Source organism: Ranitomeya variabilis, chromosome 5 (genome assembly GCF_051348905.1).
Source record: "Ranitomeya variabilis isolate aRanVar5 chromosome 5, aRanVar5.hap1, whole genome shotgun sequence".
Classification (NCBI taxonomy): Eukaryota; Metazoa; Chordata; class Amphibia; order Anura; family Dendrobatidae; genus Ranitomeya; species Ranitomeya variabilis.
This window is the reverse complement of record NC_135236.1, coordinates 288,179,776-288,200,714: the sequence shown is the minus strand read 5'-3', so window position 1 is coordinate 288,200,714 and position 20,939 is coordinate 288,179,776. Positions and strand designations below refer to the sequence as shown.

At 43.7% G+C, this 20,939-nt stretch overlaps 1 protein-coding gene across 1 annotated transcript in view; it reads left to right on the top strand.

Moving 5' to 3' along the window:
- The window catches only part of LOC143774986 (uncharacterized), an 862,433-nt gene that overhangs the window by 744,927 nt on the left and 96,567 nt on the right, over positions 1–20,939 (top strand). The window contains exon 96 of the mRNA XM_077262800.1: positions 18,144–18,192. Coding sequence (XP_077118915.1) covers positions 18,144–18,192 — 49 coding nt within the window. The remainder of the gene's footprint in view (positions 1–18,143; positions 18,193–20,939) is intronic.

The window sequence follows — 20,939 nt, the reverse complement described above, 5'->3', positions numbered from 1 at the left end:
CCCTCAAGACTGGGCTTTTGCATTGGCACCAGGGGATCCTGCGTTGCTCAATGTGGATGCGTTTTTTCTGGCCTTGGGGTTGCTTTATGAGGAACCTCATTTAGAGCTTCAGGCGGAAAAGGCCTTGATGTCCTTGTCTCAGGGGCAAGATGAAGCTGAAATATACTGCCAAAAATTCCGCAAATGGTCTGTGCTTACTCAGTGGAATGAGTGCGCCCTGGCGGCGATTTTCAGAGAAGGTCTCTCTGATGCCATTAAGGATGTTATGGTGGGGTTCCCTGTGCCTGCGAGTCTGAATGAGTCCATGACGATGGCTATTCAGATCGATAGGCGTCTGCGGGAGCGCAAACCTGTGCACCATTTGGCGGTGTCTACTGAGAAAACGCCAGAAAATATGCAATGTGATAGAATTCTGTCCAGAAGCGAGCGGCAGAATTTTAGACGAAAAAATGGGTTGTGCTTCTATTGTGGTGATTCAACTCATGTTATATCAGCATGCTTTAAGCGTACTAAGAAGCCTGACAAGTCTGTTTCAATTAGCACTTTACAGTCTAAGTTTATTCTATCTGTGACCCTGATTTGTTCTTTGTCATCTATTACCGCGGACGCCTATGTCGACTCTGGCGCTGCTTTGAGTCTTATGGATTGGTCCTTTGCCAAACGCTGTGGGTATGATTTGGAGCCACTGGAGGCTCCGATACCTCTGAAAGGGATTGACTCCACCCCATTGGCTAGTAATAAACCACAATACTGGACACAAGTGACTATGCGTGTTAATCCGGATCACCAGGAGGTTATTCGCTTTCTGGTGCTGTATAATCTACATGATGTTTTGGTGCTGGGATTGCCATGGCTGCAATCTCATAACCCAGTCCTCGACTGGAGAGCTATGTCTGTGTTAAGCTGGGGATGTAAAGGAACTCATGGGGACGTACCTTTGGTTTCCATTTCATCATCTATTCCCTCTGAGATTCCTGAATTCTTGTCTGACTTTCGTGACGTTTTTGAAGAACCCAAGGTTGGTTCACTACCTCCGCACCGGGAGTGCGATTGTGCCATAGACTTGATTCCGGGTAGTAAATACCCTAAGGGTCGTTTATTTAATCTGTCTGTGCCTGAACACGCTGCTATGCGAGAATATATAAAGGAGTCCTTGGAAAAGGGACATATTCGTCCTTCGTCATCTCCCTTAGGAGCCGGTTTTTTCTTTGTGTCTAAGAAAGACGGCTCTTTGAGGCCGTGTATTGATTATCGACTTTTGAATAAAATCACGGTTAAATATCAATATCCGTTACCACTGCTTACTGATTTGTTTGCTCGTATAAAGGGGGCCAAGTGGTTCTCTAAGATTGATCTCCGTGGGGCGTATAATTTGGTGCGAATCAAGCAGGGGGATGAGTGGAAAACCGCATTTAATACGCCCGAGGGCCATTTTGAGTATTTGGTGATGCCTTTTGGTCTTTCAAATGCCCCTTCAGTCTTCCAGTCCTTTATGCATGACATTTTCCGCGATTATTTGGATAAATTTATGATTGTGTATCTGGATGATATTCTGATTTTTTCGGATGACTGGGACTCTCATGTCCAGCAGGTCAGGAGGGTTTTTCAGGTTTTGCGGTCTAATTCCTTGTGTGTGAAGGGTTCTAAGTGTGTTTTTGGGGTTCAAAAGATTTCTTTCTTGGGATACATTTTTTCCCCCTCTTCCATCGAGATGGATCCTGTCAAGGTTCAGGCTATTGGTGATTGGACGCAACCCTCTTCTCTTAAGAGTCTTCAGAAATTTTTGGGCTTTGCTAACTTTTATCGTCGATTTATTGCTGGTTTTTCTGATGTTGTAAAACCATTGACTGATTTGACTAAGAAGGGTGCTGATGTTGCTGATTGGTCCCCTGATGCTGTGGAGGCCTTTCGGGAGCTCAAGCGCCGCTTTTCTTCCGCCCCAGTGTTGCGTCAGCCTGATGTTGCTCTTCCTTTTCAGGTTGAGGTCGACGCTTCTGAAATCGGAGCTGGGGCGGTGTTGTCGCAGAGAAGTTCCGACTGCTCCGTGATGAGACCTTGTGCTTTTTTTTCCCGTAAATTTTCGCCCGCCGAGCGGAATTATGATATTGGGAATCGGGAGCTTTTGGCCATGAAGTGGGCTTTTGAGGAGTGGCGTCACTGGCTTGAGGGGGCCAGACATCAGGTGGTGACTGACCACAAAAATTTAATTTACCTTGAGTCTGCCAGGCGCCTGAATCCTAGACAGGCGCGCTGGTCGTTGTTTTTCTCTCGGTTTAATTTTGTGGTGTCGTACCTACCGGGTTCTAAGAATGTTAAGGCGGATGCCCTTTCTAGGAGTTTTGAGCCTGACTCCCCTGGTAATTCTGAGCCCACAGGTATCCTTAAAGATGGAGTGATATTGTCTGCCGTTTCTCCAGACCTGCGGCGGGCCTTGCAGGAGTTTCAGGCGGATAGACCTGATCGTTGCCCACCTGGTAGACTGTTTGTTCCTGATGATTGGACCAGTAGAGTCATCTCTGAGGTTCATTCTTCTGCGTTGGCAGGTCATCCTGGAATCTTTGGTACCAGGGATTTGGTGGCAAGGTCCTTCTGGTGGCCTTCCCTGTCACGAGATGTGCGAGGCTTTGTGCAGTCTTGTGACGTTTGTGCTCGGGCCAAGCCTTGTTGTTCTCGGGCTAGTGGATTGTTGTTGCCCTTGCCTATCCCGAAGAGGCCTTGGACGCACATCTCGATGGATTTTATTTCGGATCTGCCTGTTTCTCAGAAGATGTCTGTCATCTGGGTGGTGTGTGACCGTTTCTCTAAGATAGTCCATCTGGTTCCCTTGCCTAAGTTGCCTTCTTCTTCCGAGTTGGTTCCTCTGTTTTTTCAAAATGTTGTTCGTTTGCATGGTATTCCTGAGAATATCGTTTCTGACAGAGGGACCCAATTCGTGTCTAGATTTTGGCGGGCATTCTGTGCTAGGATGGGCATAGATTTGTCTTTTTCGTCTGCTTTCCATCCTCAGACTAATGGCCAGACCGAGCGGACTAATCAGACCTTGGAGACATATTTGAGGTGTTTTGTGTCTGCGGATCAGGATGATTGGGTTGCTTTTTTGCCTTTGGCGGAGTTCGCCCTCAATAATCGGGCCAGCTCTGCCACCTTGGTGTCCCCGTTTTTCTGTAATTTGGGGTTTCATCCTCGATTTTCCTCCGGTCAAGTGGAATCTTCGGATTGTCCTGGAGTGGATGCTGTGGTGGAGAGGTTGCATCAGATTTGGGGGCAGGTGGTGGACAATTTGAAGTTGTCCCAGGAGAAGACTCAGCTTTTTGCCAACCGCCGTCGTCGTGTTGGTCCTCGGCTTTGTGTTGGGGACTTGGTGTGGTTGTCTTCTCGTTTTGTCCCTATGAGGGTTTCTTCTCCTAAGTTTAAGCCTCGGTTCATCGGCCCGTACAAGATATTGGAGATTCTTAACCCTGTGTCCTTCCGTTTGGACCTCCCTGCATCCTTTTCGATTCATAATGTTTTTCATCGGTCATTGTTGCGCAGGTATGAGGTACCGGTTGTGCCTTCCGTTGAGCCTCCTGCTCCGGTGTTGGTTGAGGGTGAGTTGGAGTACGTTGTGGAAAAGATCTTAGACTCTCGTGTTTCCAGACGGAGACTCCAGTATCTGGTCAAATGGAAGGGATACGGTCAGGAGGATAATTCTTGGGTCACTGCCTCTGATGTTCATGCCTCCGATCTTGTCCGTGCCTTTCATAGGGCTCATCCTGATCGCCCTGGTGGTTCTGGTGAGGGTTCGGTGCCCCCTCCTTGAGGGGGGGGTACTGTTGTGAAATTGGATTCTGGGCTCCCCCGGTGGCCACTTGTGGAATTGAACTTGTGTGCATCATCCCCTCTGTTCACCTGCTCCTATCAGGATGTGGGAGTCGCTATATAACCTTGCTCCTCTGTCAGTTTCTTGCCGGTCAACAATGTAATCAGAAGCCTTCTGTGCTTGTTCCTGCTACTAGACAACTCCCAGCTAAGTTGGACTTTTGTCCTTGTGTGTTTTTGCATTTTGTTCCTGTTCACAGCTGCTGTTTCGTTACTGTGTCTGGAAAGCTCTTGTGATCGGAAATTGCCACTCTGGTGTTATGAGTTAATGCTAGAGTCTTAAAGGAATTTCTGGATGGTGTTTTGATAGGGTTTTCTGCTGACCATGAAAGTGTCCTTTCTGTCTTCCTGCTATCTAGAAAGCGGACCTCGATTTTGCTAAACCTATTTTCATACTACGTTTGTCATTTCATCTAAAATCACCGCCAATATATGTGGGGGCCTCTGTCTGCCTTTTGGGAAAATTTCTCTAGAGGTGAGCCAGGACTGTCTTTTCCTCTGCTAGGATTAGGTAGTTCTCCGGCTGGCGCTGGGCATCTAGGGTTAAAAAACGTAGGCATGCTACCCGGCCACTTCTAGTTGTGCGGCAGGTTTAGTTCATGGTCAGTATAGTTTCCATCTTCCAAGAGCTAGTTCTCATATATGCTGGGCTATGTTCTCTCGCCATTGAGAACCATGACACTCTACGCTTTATTCCAGAGACCGGCAGGACAGCTAATTGCAAGTTACCTGTCCACACCTACACCCAGGAGGCACGGTGATGCCCCATAGAGCTGGGTTATCTAAGAGACCCTATAAACAGGCTCCGGTCACCAGTCATACGGTTTTGTCCTATCCTATATGGGGGACAGAGAGAGCAAAACATCACATCTGTGAGACCCTTATGTGAAGCCATAGGCAGTAAGGGACTACTCCACTGCAGCGCAAGGGAAGGCTGTTGATTTCCACCTGGACAAGGGAACTCTAGACTTGCCTCCAAATCGGCCGGCTGACTTTTGTGGTCATGAAAAAGATTGTTTCCTCCTACACATGAGAAAGCTAAGAACTTGAACTCCACCATCTCCAATCTGTTGGCCATGGAAATGCTGCCATTCCATCTGGTAGATATAGATGGTTTCTGAAACCTGATGGCCATCGCTGTGCTCCATTACTAGTTGCCCAGTCGCCATTACTTCTCTAAGAAAGCTGTTCCTGCACTATACCAGCATGTCACAGACAAATGTGCAGAGCAAATCCACACCAACTTGGTACTGCGCAGTCAGGGCTCACTGCAGTCAGGCAGTGTTAAAATTGATATGCCCTCCAAGTCGAATTTGAGTAATGGCTCTCTCCACTGAATCTGGATTCAGGGAAGTCTATGTCCAAAAACAGTGCTGCAGCAACGAGCCCTGATGCAGTATCTCTTGTTATTTAGTCAGGGCCAACACAGTACAGACGTGGCACATATCATGTCCACACAGTGGGCACAGATTAAGGACCTCTGCACCCTTCTGCACAGTTTTGAAATGGCTACTAAGATGGTTAGCGTTGACAATGCCATCATCACCATAATTATTCTGGTCATCTACATGCTGGAACAGACTTTGAATAGCCTGCAGGAGGAGGTGGTGGTACCAGAAAAGGGTGAGGAAGCACAGGAGGATGCGAACGGGATAACAGTGTCTCAAAGTTCCAGACTGCCATCACACCGGCGGATGCCAAGGGAAGGTGGATTACTGCGCTTGAGGGGGACTAGTGATACCAGGCAAACTGTTAGTGAAGATGCAAAAGCAGAGCAACAAATGGAGAAGGAAGAGGTGATGGGCAACCAACTGTCAGAAGATGAAAAGGATAATCATCTTCTCTCTGTCTCTCTGTTGTTCGTGGTTGGCGGGAGGGGACTGAGAAAAAAGCATCAGTGTTACCCAGCCACTAACACAGTATAGGCTTGGACTTCATGGAAGAGCCCAACATAAGAGTGCCTTCTTGCTGCACTATCTGCAACATGATCCCTGAATAGTTATGATTCGAAATAGTGCTGACTACTGAGTTGCCACTCTGTTAGATCCACGTTATAAGACAAAAGGGATCAGCAAATGCTGGAGTATCGAAACACGATTTTACACAACCTCAAGAGAAGTTTTCCCCAAGACAGAAGTGTGGCATACAGTGTGCATCGCAGCTCTAGACTTCCAAACTCTGGCACGTCAATTCGTCAACACCAAAACATTAGCAACTGTAGCAGCAGCAGTTTTGTAAGTGGAAGAAGCAATTTCTGTGACACATTTTTTAGACCAGCTTGTGCACCAGCACAACAGAGTCCAGATCTGACATGTGGTGAACGACTGGAGAGGATGATGTAGAAATATCTAGAATTCAATATCAATACCTTCAGTGAGGGTTTGGACACTTTCACATTTTGGTCTTCAAAAATAGATGGATGACCTGAGCTTGCCTCTCACGCCTTGGAGGTTTTGTCATGCCCAGCAGTCAGCATTCTCTCAGAACGTTTATTCAGCACTGCTGGTGGTGTCCTGATGGATAAGCGCAGCTGGCTGTCCCCTGAAAGTGTAGACCGCCTAACTTTCATCAAAAGATAAACAAGTCATGGATCTCCAAAGACTTTTCCACCCCAATCGCAGACTGTACAGACTAGGCGATGCCGTTGATGCTGCTGCTGCAGATGTTAACACTAATTTGTGGAAATGTGAACAGTCTTGGTTGGGTCTACATCTGCTAGGTTGGCTGTAGTGGAAGAGATGTCGCTCCCCAATATACAATTTCTACTCTGTTGAATTTAGTTCCACTTTAGTGGTGTCTGCTCCTAATTATTTAAAATTTGAAGACTCCTGATTGGGTCTCTATCTGCTGGGTTGGCTGTAGTGGAAGACATGTCGGTCCCTATTATACTATTTGGAAATGTGAACACTTCTGGTTGGGTCTCCATCTCTTGGGATGGCTGTAGTGGAAGAGGTGTTGGTCCCTTTTATACTATTTCTAATCTTGTGAAATTGATGTCACTTCAGTGGTGCCTGCCACTAATGTTTGGAAATGTGAACACTCTTGGTTGAGTCTCCATCTGCTGGGATGGCTGTAGTGGAAGAGATGTCGCTCACCATTATACTATTTATACTCTGGTGAAATGTATGCCACTTTGGTGGTGTCTGACACTAATTTTTGGAAATGTGAACACTCCTGGTTGGGTCTCCATATACTGGGTTGGCTGTAGTGGAAGATGTGTCGGACCCTATTATACTATTTCTACTCTCGTGAAATTGATGCCACTTTGTTGTTGAGGCTGCTTTCCTGGTGTCTGACCCTAATTTGATTTGTTTTGGTACCTTTTGGGAACATTTGAAAGTGTTATGTATGCATTTGCTTTCGCCTACCCTTAACTTCAATGGCGTTCAGCTATGTTCAGTGAATATTCAACTATATAAATCAGTGAATATTGCTAAATCAGTGAATATTGCTAAATCGGAGATGATAATCCGAACCGAACATTGAAATATTCACTCTCTAGTAATGATCCTTTTTTAGTCCTTTATTTGCTAACTGATCTCTACCAGGTCCATTTTTTTAAATGGAAAAAGCTTTTTCTCGCTGGATTTGTTAGAAACTAGCGACAACAAATGCCAAATTGCCCTTTGACTCCAATATTAAAAAAACGGACGCGACAGAGATCAGTTAGTGAATAAGTACTAAAAAGTCATCACAACTTTTTTCCTAACCGATTTCTGCTGCATCCATTCCAACGGATCATTACTGGATATGTGAACAAAGCCTTACAGTCTGTCTTCACTGAATAAAGATTTCACCTTCGAGTTTAGAAAAATGAATGATCAGTCAAGGAAGCAAAGGAAGTGGATTTCTCTGATATACAGTGGGGAAAATAAGTATTTCATACACTGACGATTTTGCAAGTTTTCCCAGCTCATTTTTTATTGTAAGTACACTTACCGTATTTTTCGGACTATAAGATGCCCCCGACCATAAGACACATCCCAAATTTTCAGAAGGAAAATAGGAAAAAAAAATTAATGTGTCAAATGGGGGCCTGTCTTACAGTCATAATTCAGTTTACCGGGGGGGATCGGCAGCATTGGTGGAGCGTGGTCACAGGGAGGGTGTTCAGGGGTCCAGCGATATGGCTCCCATCCCAGAGTGGTGTGGCAGGTTTGGTGGTGGTAAAGGTGCGGGGGGCTGCTCTGGCATTTTGTGAAAGCCTGGAGACCCCGCACATCCATTGCTGTGATGCGGTGGCCTCCAGGAAATCCCATCCCAGGCTGGTGTGGCAGGTTTGGCGATGCTCTGTGGTGCGCGGGATGTGCTGGCATTTTGTGAAAGCCTGGAGGCCTCGCACATCCATTGCTGCTATACGGTGGCCTCCAAGAAAATGGGCACTGGGGTCAGCCCATGCTCAGATTGATATCTCGGCAGCAAAATCTCGTCCTGAAATCTCGTTGCTGAGATCTCAATTTGAGCATGCGTCGCCCTCGGAGTCCATTTTCCCAGAGGCCACCGCATCACAACAATGGATGTGCGGGGCCTCCGGGCTTTCACAAAATGCTGCCGCAGCCTCCGCACGACAGAGCACTGCCAAACCTGCTGCATCAACCTAGGAAGGGAGTGTGATCATCGCACTGCAGAGTTGGACCGCCGCAGAATTGCCCGACTCCTGCTGCCGCCACACTATTCGTAAGTATATTCCGACAATAAGACGCACCCGTATTTTCCCCAAACGTGTTTTGGAAAATAAGTATGTCTTATAGTCAAAAAATATGGTACAGTGTGGGAGACAGAAAATCACATTGTATGATTTTTACATAATTAATTTGCATTTTAAATTCACCAAATAATTATAAACTAAATACCTCAATTGGAGTAAAACGTAGAATTATAAAACCTAACTTTTAATATTTCATTTTAAAATTTTAAATGCTAATATTTCATTTTTATTATTGTATTATGTTATTTTAGTGTTCAATATAGCAGATACGTATCTAAAGAAAAACTAAGGATAGTATATTCTAGTCGCTGATTGGAGATTTAGGATGTCCTTTAAAGTGAATAAGTGGTTATGTTTGATAAGTGTTATTGAGGTCAGAATAATAATATAATAACCATTTAATACACTTGGGCCCAAATAATACTTCATTACAGAAATAGGATCATTCTTAGTCTGTGGCCTGAGAGAATGATTGTACTTTTGTATATTGATGTTGTTATTTAATTTGCATTTTACTGCATGAATTATTTGGTACAATAGAGGAACAGAACTTAATATTTGGTACAGAAATCTATGCAATTACAGAGGTCAGACGCAGGGTCAGACTGGCCCACCGGGAAATTGGAGAATCCTCCAATAGGGCCATCCCCCGGCCAGCACCACAACTCTTGCCACCTTAATTTGCCTGGTCTGCCCTGTATTCTGATCGCGTGCACCAAGAGGTGAGTCCCTTATTCTATCCCGATGCCTGCACTGCTCAGCAACAAATGATGTGAAGTGAGAGCTTTCTCATTACCTGCCGGTAGCAGCAGGTGATGAGAAAGCTCTCACTTCACATCACTAGTTGCTGACCAGTGTAGACGGCCGGCACCGGGTATAGAACAACGCACTCACTGCACAGCCGACTCAATCACAAACTGTGAGACTACGTACATAGCAAGAAGGCGTCTAGAACAGAGTTGATTTTTGGAGGGAATGATGTCACCAGAAGGGGCGGGGCCTTCTTCAGTCCAGTGAAGACCCGATAGCAGGAAGCAGCGCTGTGCTAGACTGCTGGAGAGGAGGGAAATTACATGCTGCACCATGGAGCTGTGTGAGGAGAGGACTGATGAGCTGCACAATGGACCCTTGTACGAATGGGAATGAGGACCCAGAACTCAGTGTGAGTACTCTGAGGATGTACAGTACAGACCAAAAGTTTGGACACATCTTCTCATTTAAAGATTTTTCTGTATTTTCATGACTATTAAAATTGTACATTCACACTGAAGGCATCAAAACTATGAATTAACACATGTGGAATTATATACTTAACAAAAAAGTGTGAAACAACTGAAAATATGTCTTATATTCTAGGTTCTTCAAAGTAGCCACCTTTTGCTTTGATGACTGCTTTGCACACTCTTGGCATTCTCTTGATGAGCTTCAAGAGGTAGTCACCAGGAATGGTGTTCCAACAATCTTGAAGGAGTTCCCAGAGATGCTTAGCACTTGTTGGCCCTTTTGCCTTCACTCTGCGGTCCAGCTCACCCCAAACCATCTTGATTGGGTTCAGGTCTGGTGACTGTGGAGGCCAGGTCATCTGGGGTAGCACCCCATCACTCTCCTTCTTGGTCAAATAGCCCTTACACAGTCTGGAGGTGTGTTTGGGGTCATTGTCCTGTTGAAAAATAAATGATGGTCCAACTAAACGCAAACCGGATAGAATAGCATGCCACTGCAAGATGCTGTGGTAGCCATACTGGTTCAGTATGCCTTCAATTTTGAATAAATCCCCAACAGTGTCACCAGCAAAGCACCCCCACACCATCACACCTCCTCCTCCATGCTTCATGGCGGGAACCAGGAGTCCATCCATTCACCTTTTCTGCGTCGCACAAAGACGCAGTGGTTGGAACCAAAGATCTCAAATTTGGACTCATCAGACCAAAGCACAGATTTCCACCTGTCTAATGTCCATTCCTTGTGTTCTTTAGCCCAAACAAGTCTTTTCTGCTTGTTGCCTGTCCTTAGCAGTGGTTTCCTATCAGCTATTTTACCATGAAGGCCTGCTGCACATAGTCTCCTCTTAACAGTTGTTGTAGAGATGTGTCTCTGTGTGGCATTGACCTGGTCTCTAATCTGAGCTGCTGTTAACCTGTGACTTCTGAGGCTAGTGACTCAGATAAACTTATCCTCAGAAGCAGAGGTGACTCTTGGTCTTCCTTTCCTGAGGCGGTCCTCATGTGAGGCAGTTTCTTTGTAGCGCTTGATGGTTTTTGCCACTGCACTTGGGGACACTTTCAAAGTTTTCCCAATTTTTCAGACTGACTGACTTTCATTTCTTAAAGTAATTATGGCCACTCGTTTTTCTTTACTTAGCTGCTTTTTTCTTGCCATAATACAAATTCTAACAGTCTATTCAGTAGGACTACCAGCTGTGTATCCACCAGACTTCTGCACAACACAACTGATGGTCCCAACCTCATTTATAAGACAAGAAATCCCATTTATTAAACCTGACAGGGCACACCTGTGAAGTGAAAACCATTCCCGGTGACTACCTCTTGAAGCTCATCAAGAGAATGCCAAGAGTGTGCAAAGCAGTCATCAAAGCAAAAGGTGGCTACTTTGAAGAACCTAGAATATAAGACATATTTTCATTTGTTTCACACTTTCTGTTAAGTATATAATTCCACATGTGTTAATTCATAATTTTGATGCCTTCAGTGTGAATGTACAATTTTCATAGTCATGAAAATACCGAAAAATCTTTAAATGAGATGATGTGTCCAAACTTTTTGTCTGTACTGTATTTTGGAAAGGGTTGATGTAACGTGAGTGGGGCTGCATAGGGAAGATGTTGATGAGGGGCTGTGTGGACAATGGAGGGGTGATGAGGGGCTGTGTGGAGAATGGGGGGATGATGAGGGGCTGTGTGGAGAAGAGGGATGATGAGGGGCTGTGTGGAGAAGGGGGATGATGAGGAGCTTTGTGGAGAAGGGGGAGTGAGATAAAGCCTCTCTTTTCACTGCAGTTCACCTGGAGAAATTTCTCAAACTAAACTGCGGTGAGCTCTCTGAGCTCAGCGCCGCACCGTGTGACTTTCTCACTGTGCTGAATTACAGCATGGGACAGAGTGACGGATAGGTGAGGGATATTTTGTTTTTTAATTTTGTTCTATCACAGGAGACAGTGGCTTCAGTGTAATGGGGGATGACGTGAGTATGGTTTAATTTAGATTCATTGAAAGAGTCTGTGTCATTCTTTTAATTAAAGGACTTTATCCTTGCTGTGTGTTTATTTACCATATAACTATAGGATTAGTAATGGATAGGTACCTTATATATGCCTCTCCATTACTAATCCATGGGCTTGACATTACAATGCAAGTGGAAAAAACAATGCTTGACAATGTAAAGGTGACATCAACCCCACAAATATGAACCCCACTTGCCACCTCTACAGGGCAAGTGGGAAGAGCAAGGCAGAGCTAATATATGTACCTTTTCTGTGTGGCTGTGGTCTGCTGTTTTCAGGCTGGTGGGGGGAGACAATATCAATGGCCCCTTACCAGCTTGAGAATACCAGCCCCCAGCTGTCTGCTTTGGCAAGGCTGGTTGTCAAAAATGGGGAGATCTCATGTCGTTTTTTTACAATTATTTATTTAAATAATTTAAAAAAACAGTGTGGGGACCCTTCTATTTTTGATAACCACCCTGTGCTGACAGCTGAGGGTTGCAAAAATACAGAGGAATTGTTTATTTAGATCGCAGGCTGATGAATAGTCAGCCGCTACTGCTCTCGCCGTTATTAACAGCAGCAGGTGTAGGCTGTTGGGAGCAGTAGTCCCATTTGCCAACGCCAGTGACAGGAGGTAAACTTTATACCTGGGCTCACGCTGTCATTTGACAGCGTGGGAATCGCAGCTGTCTTACCAGCGGTAATGATTTTACCGCCGATCAGAAGCGGTGTTTGCTGCGCCGTCATGCACATGACAGCATGGCAAACACTTGATGTTTGGGCCCCCAATTCATGTGAATGGAGTCCGGGTACTGTTCTGGTACCCGAACCCAAACTTTTTTTTTTTAACTGTTTGTCCGGACCCGAATATACAGAGGTCCGCCCATCTTTAATCCTGTGTCTAGCGTGTGACTGGTGTGCGTGTGTCCTCTGTTTAGTGTGTGACTAGTGTGTATATTTACCTATAGCAATATTGTATTTCCAATTTTTCAAAATTCCATATGTACATAATATAGCACTTACCTGTTTTCTATGGCAGTAATGCAGTTCCAATTTTCTAGATTTACCATTCTAAACAATCCAAAGTACAGCTTTATATTTTCTTAGTGCTGGTGTTTATGTGCCATGTATTTGGTGTGTGTATGTGGCACATGTCTAATTAATACAATCTTTCTGTGCTTAGAAAATATAATTGCTCTTAGCAGCACTTGACTTGTTTACACAAAATTATCTGCTGACGATAAGGATGTTTTTAAATCAAGCAAAAAAATCATTGTACCCAACATATAAGCATTTTGCTCATTTGTCAGATGATTGTTTGGACAGATATATAGTTGGAACAAATTCCCTGATTATCAGCTTGACAAAATGGAAGCTAAGGGAAGACTCTGCAGCTAGTACCCCTTAGGCATGGTGGGTCCCAAGTATGATTTTCTCTGTTGGGCCCAACTACTCCAGTCCAATGCTGGTCAGATGTATCCTGTAGTGCTTGACCAAGTTAACACACACTGCAGCAGGGATTTTGGCCTAATCCTCCATACAGATCTTCTCCAGCTCTTTCAGGTTTCAGGGCTGTCACTGGGCAACATTGCGTTTCAGCTGCCTCTAAAAATTTTCTATTGGGTTCAGGTATTGAGATTGGCTAGACCAATCCAGGACCTTTAAATGCTTCTTATCGAGCCACTCCTTAGTTGCCCTGGCTGTGTGTTTCGGGTCATTGTCATGCTGGAAGACCCAGCCACAACCCATCTTCAATGATCTCACAAAATCTCGCGATACATCACCCCATCCATCCTCCCTTCAATATGGTGCAGTTGTCCTGTCTCCTTTGCAGAAAAGCTCCCCCAAAGTATGATGTTTGGAACAACATGCTTCAAGGTTGGGACATTGTTCTTGGGGTTGTACTCATCCTTCTTATTTCTCCAAACACGGCGAGTGGAGTTGACAGCAAAACAATCTATTTAGGTCTCATCTGACTGCATGACCTTCTCCCATGCCTCCTCTGGATCATCCAGATGGTCATTGGTTAACTTCCATTGGGCCTGGACATGTGCTGGCATGAGCAGGGTGACCTTGCATGCTCAGCAGGATGACATAGTGTGTTACTAACGGTAATGTCAGAGACTGTGGTCCCAGCTCTCTTCAGGTCATTGAACAGGTCCTCCTGTGTAATTCTGGTCTGATTCCTGACCTTTCTCTGAATTATCCTTACTCCACGAGGCAAGATCTTGGATGGAGCCCCAGACTAAGGAAGATTGACAGTCATTTTGTGTTTTTTCCATTTTCTAATTATTGCACTAACAGTTGCTGCCTTCTCACCAAGTGGCTTGCCTATTGTCTTGTAACACTTGTGCAGGTCAAGAATTTTGTCCCTGGTGTCCCTAGGCAGCTCTTTGGTCTTGGCCATGGTGTAGAGGTTGAAGTGTGATTGAGTGTGTAGACAAGCATCTTTTATATAGGTAATGAGTTTAAACAGGTGCAATTACTACAGGTAATGAGTGCAAAGTAGGACGGATTCTTGAAGGAAAACTAAAAGGTCTGTCAGACCCAGAATTCTTGGTTGGTAGGTAATCAAATACTTATTTAATGAAATAAAATCTTATTTAATTATTTAAACATACAATATGATTTTCTGGTTTTTATTTTTAGATTCTGTCTCTCGTATATATACAATAAAAATTACAGACCTTTCCATTCTTTGTTGGTGGAAAAACTTGCAAAATCGACAGTGTATCAAATACTTATTTTCTCCAGTGTATTACATAGTTGCTTATTTTCACGTGTCATTAATTTTTGAATTAAGGAATGAAACGACAGTTATTCTTTAAGGTCATGCGCGCACGTAGCATTTTTTGACACATTTTCCCTAATTTTTTCCTTCATGTTCTTACCATGAAAAATGCAGCATTTTACCATTCCAGTAAAGTGAATCAGATTCCTGAAGTCTCATGAACAAGTTACATATTTTTTCCTTGCAGATTTAAAGCAGTTTCATATCTGCAGCATGTCAATTCTTTCAGCGTTTTTGCAATGTTTTTTATCCATTGTAATGACTGGGGAAAAAAATGCAGCAAAAACACGTGTTTTTTCATGCAGCATTTTTCATGCAAAGAGACAATTTTTCTATGCAGAAATGTCTCAGTTTTAAATATGCTGTAAAATGTATCAACTAGTGTAATATACTGTACATTAAGGAAATTACAAGGCACCAGAGTTGTTCCAAATAATTTATTTTTCAATCAGAAAAATCAATCAGGCATATAAAAAAGTGATGTTTTGGCCACAAATGTCTGTCATCAAGCAGCCAAGGTGTAAGAAAAAATATTCAGTATTGTCGACTGACAACAATGTCTGTTTTTGTTGTTGTTTTTTTATATTTTGACTTGACAAAGACAGTTTGTCGTAAGATGTCACTTTTTGATATACGTGATTGAGGTTTCTGATTGTATAATACATTATTGGGAGTGACTTTGGGGTCATGGAATTTCCTTTCCATGGAATAGTAGTTAGTTTTCAGACATTTATTAACCATGTCATCTCTTTGCAGTTTGAACCATCCAATGATTCATATTGTGCACTATGGATTTTGTGCATTTATTGTAGGAACACTGAATCTGTAATAATTGCAGATGTCATAATTAGTGTTGAGCATTCCGATACCGCAAGTATCGGGTATCGGCCGATACTTGCGGGTATCGGAATTCCGATACCGAGATCCGATACTTTTGTGGTATCGGGTATCGGTATCGAAACAACATTAATGTGTAAAATTAAGAATTAAAATAAAAAATATTGCTATACTCACCTCTCCGACACAGCCTGGACCTCACCGAGGGAACCGGCAGCGTTCTTTGCTTAAAATGCGCGCTTTTACTTCCTTCCGTGACGTCACGGCTTGTGATTGGTTGCGTGCCGCCCATGTGACCGCGACGCGACCAATCACAGCAAGCCGTGACGTAATTTCAGGTCCTCAATGCAGAAATAGGCATCAGGACTTGAAATTACGTCACGGCTTGCTGTGATTGGTCGCGTCGCGGTCACATGGGCGGCACGCAACCAATCACAAGCCGTGACGTAATTTTAAAAATGCGCTCGTCTCCTGCCTCCCGTGACGTCACGGCTTGTGATTGGTCGCGTCGCCCATGTGACCGCGACGCGACCAATCACAAGCCGGAACGTAATTTTAAATTCCTGAATGCCTAGAATTAGGCATTGAGGACCTGAAAATTACGTCACGGCTTGCTGTGATTGGTCGCGTCGCGGCCACATGGGCGGCACGCGACCAATCACAAGCCGTGACGTCACGGAAGGAAGTAAAAGCGCTCATTTTAAGCAAAGAATGCTGCCGGTTCCCTCGGTGAGGTCCAGGCTGCGTCGGAGAGGTGAGTATAGCAATATTTTTTATTTTAATTCTTTATTTTACACATTAATATGGATCCCAGGGCCTGAAGGAGAGTTTCCTCTCCTTCAGACCCTGGGAACCATCAGGGATACCGTCCGATACTTGAGTCCCATTGACTTGTATTGGTATCGGGTATCGGTATCGGATTAGATCCGATACTTTGCCGGTATCGGCCGATACTTTCCGATACCGATACTTTCAAGTATCGGACGGTATTGCTCAACACTAGTCATAATATATCTGATGTCAAATAATGAAGACTATGGCCCCGATTCATTATTTGTGGGGCTTTTTAAGTCATTTTTCTATTTTGTGTGGTAGTATTAGTTGCCATTTCTGTGCAAATTCATCAAAATGGCGCAAGGGATTCAGGAATTTGGAGCAAAGTAAAAAATGATCGTTCTTCCTATCTTGAACTGTTTTGCGACTTTGCACACATTGGAGCTAAAAGTCGCAAAAATTGCACCAAAATATTGGTGGACTCAAAAATACACAAGTAAACGACTGACGTGAAGTTACACTAAATTTGTGACTTTTTAAAAAGTTGCAATTGATGAATAAGGGGAAAACATCTGAAATCACTACACTCCACGCACAAAAGAGGAAAAAAATAAAACAGGCAAGTTCATATAAAATAGACTTAAAAAAAGGCACAAATAGAATAATGAATAAAGCACAAACAAAAAAAGGTAAAAAACTAGTCAAAAACAGGTGCAAAGAATATGATGTAACAGGCAAGGCCTTAGAATATAATTCATCACAGAAATCTATGTTATTTGCCATAATGTCTTTTGACCAGTCACCTTCTATGGTCATTGAAGTTTCTTTACTGTTGGAATTCAGGCAGTATTGACAATCCTTTATGTGAAATATTTCCTGATAACTGCAAATATTGAAAGAATTATCCAATGTCATAGTTCCACCCCTCAGTGTTTCTGGGATGCAGTTACTGACAGCTAAGCCGTCCAATCTGGTAAAGGGGAGTGCTGACGCTGTCAGTACTTTGATTGACAGCTCAGTAGTCTAGTCTGGTGCAGGGGCGTGCTGAGCTGTGAGTGTGTTGATTGACAGCTCGGCCATCCAATCTGAGACTAGGAGACGCAGGCTGTTTCCAGGTGTTCATTATCCCAGGTGATTGCCAGGCTACTTAACTGGTCTGTTACTCCCAGATCTCCATCAGGCGTACATTCAGCTACTGTGTAGTTTCATTCTGTTTGTAGATCTTTTGTTGCCAGGCCTTGGATCTTGTGTTGACCATCCCTCTATTTAACCCATGCTGCTCTGATCCACTATCCTCCTGGCATTCTTACCTCGAACCGTTACCTGACCGTTTTTGTCTCTTTCTTTTGTTTATGACGTTCCTTCCTAGCTTTTGACATTGGACTCCTTTTCGATGCTGTCTCATGGCTTGGCTGTGAGAAGTGATTCAGCGTCACATCCCTTACTGGAGAACCCCATTTAAATGCGCTCAGTGTGCTGAATAAAAGAACAAAATGGCATCTTACCTCTCAGACTAGTTCCGCTCCTCCTCTCTAAGCGCTGTGGTCACTGACAAGTCTGTGACATTGCTTATTTCACAGGAGCACTGCAACTTATCAATGGCCACTGATGGGCTGCAAACAGATGGAACAGTTCCTTCTGATAAAACTGTAAGGGTTCCAGCCCATCAGACGTAACTGATAGGCTGCAGCGCTCACGTGGGATAAATAATATCACAAGATTCCCAGGGGACCCAGCTCTCGGAACAGTGGAGACCACCTGGTATGGGAGGTCAAGTTTTTTTTTTACTTTTTTCCACTCTTTGGCTATGTCCATATTGTTCTGTATAAGCAAGAGAGACTGAATGAAGTCATGTTTAGTGGTATATTTAGAATAAAATTTTAATATTACGTATTTGCTATGAAGAAAGTTTTTTAACTGTTGTTTTTCCTCTATGTAACACTGTTTTTACAGGAGGAAGATGTGAAAGACCTAGTCAGAATGGAATTGATTGGAAAGTGTGGTAAGTTGAAGTAGAAATCAATTTCCATTTGTCTCACAGCAGATTTTTGTTTACTACATTGAAACCATTTGAAACACAAATGCCTCAACGCTATTGTAGCTCTTCGTATAGCAAACATCATATAGCCAAACTGTGAAACATGGATGTATTAGTCAATCTTAAGGCTCATTCAGACGTCCATATTTTTCTCGTAAGAGAAAAATGTTCCTTGTTTCATTAGTAGTTTTGTTGAGAGTTTGATCAGATTCTCATCAGCGTGTCAGTCGAGTTTCCTCCCAGTCTTGTGCCAAGTTTCATCAGTTTCTCTTGGATGATGTAAAAACAAGTTTCTAAACCTTCCAAGTGCAGTCTGATTTTTTTTAATGGACCTAATGACTTGCATTGATGATCAATATTGGACATGTCTCCGCGGTTTTGCAAGGACCACTTGGTCCACAAAAATAATCGAACATTTGAACAGCCCAGTAGAAGACTATACTATGTACGAGTTCCCATGTTGAAAAACAGAGAGAACTTGTACAAGATAAATGGAAAGTGTGAATGAGCCTTTACAAATATAGAATCTAAAGGAAAAGATGACCATGACCAAGAACTTAAGGGGGTGGGAATGTAGGAAGTGCAGTTAATTAAAGGGTTGGCCCACTTTTTTTTATAAATTTGCCCAAACTTTAACATGTGATGCAACTTACAGATTTTAAGTCGGTGTTACTGCGGCCCTATTTTCTTAAAATTCAGAGATCAGCATGAGTACATTGCAAGGTTCTTCATTTTAGAAACAGTCAGATGACACCTGATGGCCTCATATGACATTTTCATCCATTAACTATTTACTATGCGCACGCATGTGCATACACTATTGTGGTAGAAGCTCCTCTGCATGTGTGCCTACAGGGGGGGAAAGTTAGGCTGGTCAATGACAATATGTAACAAAAAAAATTGAGATAGGATTGCTTTCTTTTTGCTACATGAAAATAAATGTCATACTTGCTACCTCATTATATATATATACATATATACAGTGGGGCAAAAAAGTATTTAGTCAGTCAGCAATAGTGCAAGTTCCACCACTTAAAAAGATGAGAGGCGTCTGTAATTTACATCATAGGTAGACCTCAACTATGGGAGACAAACTGAGAAAAAAAAATCCAGAAAATCACATTGTCTGTTTTTTTATCATTTTATTTGCATTTTATGGTGGAAAATAAGTATTTGGTCAGAAACAAACAATCAAGATTTCTGGCTCTCACAGACCTGTAACTTCTTCTTTAAGAGTCTCCTCTTTCCTCCACTCATTACCTGTAGTAATGGCACCTGTTTAAACTTGTTATCAGTATAAAAAGACACCTGTGCACACCCTCAAACAGTCTGACTCCAAACTCCACTATGGTGAAGAGCTGTCAAAGGACATCAGAAACAAAATTGTAGCCCTGCACCAGGCTGGGAAGACTGAATCTGCAATAGCCAACCAGCTTGGAGTGAAGAAATCAACAGTGGGAGCAATAATTAGAAAATGGAAGACATACAAGACCACTGATAATCTCCCTCGATCTGGGGCTCCACGCAAAATCCCACCCCTGTTATGATCCCAATGGCAAAGGATCTCAAAGATTACAGCAAAGTCTGCAAACATAAATACCAGCTCATAGGGACGTGGTAACTAGGCTGACCATATACCTGATCCTAGCACAAACACTAACAGTAGCCGGGGAACGTGCCTACGTAGATCCTAGACGTCTCGCGCCAGCCGGAGAACTAACTAACCCTATAAGGGAAAATAAGACCTCTCTTGCCTCCAGAGAAAAGACCCCAAAGTAATACAAGCCCCCAACAAATAATAACGGTGAGGTAAGAAGAAAAGACAAACGTAAGAATGAACTAGATTTTAGCAAAGAGAGGCCCACTGACTAATAGCAGAATATAGTAAGATGACTTATATGGTCAGCAAAAACCCTGCAAAATATCCACGCTGAATATCCAAGAACCCCCAAACCGACTAACGGTGTGGGGGGAGAATATCAGCCCCCTAGAGCTTCCAGCGATATCAGGAATCACATTTTGTACAAGCTGGACAAAAATATAAACAATGCAAATGATCAAAAATAAGAAAGCAGGACTTAGCTTATCTTGCAAAGAACCAGGACCTGAAGACAGGAGCAAACAGAAATGAACTGATTACAACGATGCCAGGCACTGGACTGAGAATCCAGGAAGTTTAAATAGCAACACCCCAGGCCTAACGAAGCAGGTGAGAACCAACCTGGTAAAAGACAATCCAAGTGCCAAATCACTAGTGACCACAAGAGGGAGCCAAGGAGTATAGTTCACAACAGTACCCCCCCTTTAAGGAGGGGTCACCGAACCCTCACCAAGACCACCAGGGTGACCAGGATGAGCAGCATGGAAGGCACGAACCAAATCGGCCGCATGAACATCAGAGGCGGCCACCCAGGAATTATCCTCCTGACCATAGCCCTTCCATTTGACCAAATACTGAAGCCTCCGTCTAGAGAGACGAGAATCCAAGATCTTCTCTACCACGTACTCCAACTCGCCCTCAACCAACACCGGAGCAGGAGGCTCAACAGCAGGAACCACAGGCACAATGTACCGCCGCAACAAAGACCTATGGAACACGTTGTGAATGGCAAACGACACCGGAAGATCCAAACGAAAAGAAACCGGGTTAAGAACTTCCAAAATTTTATAAGGACCAATAAAGCGAGGCTTAAACTTAGGAGAGGAAACCT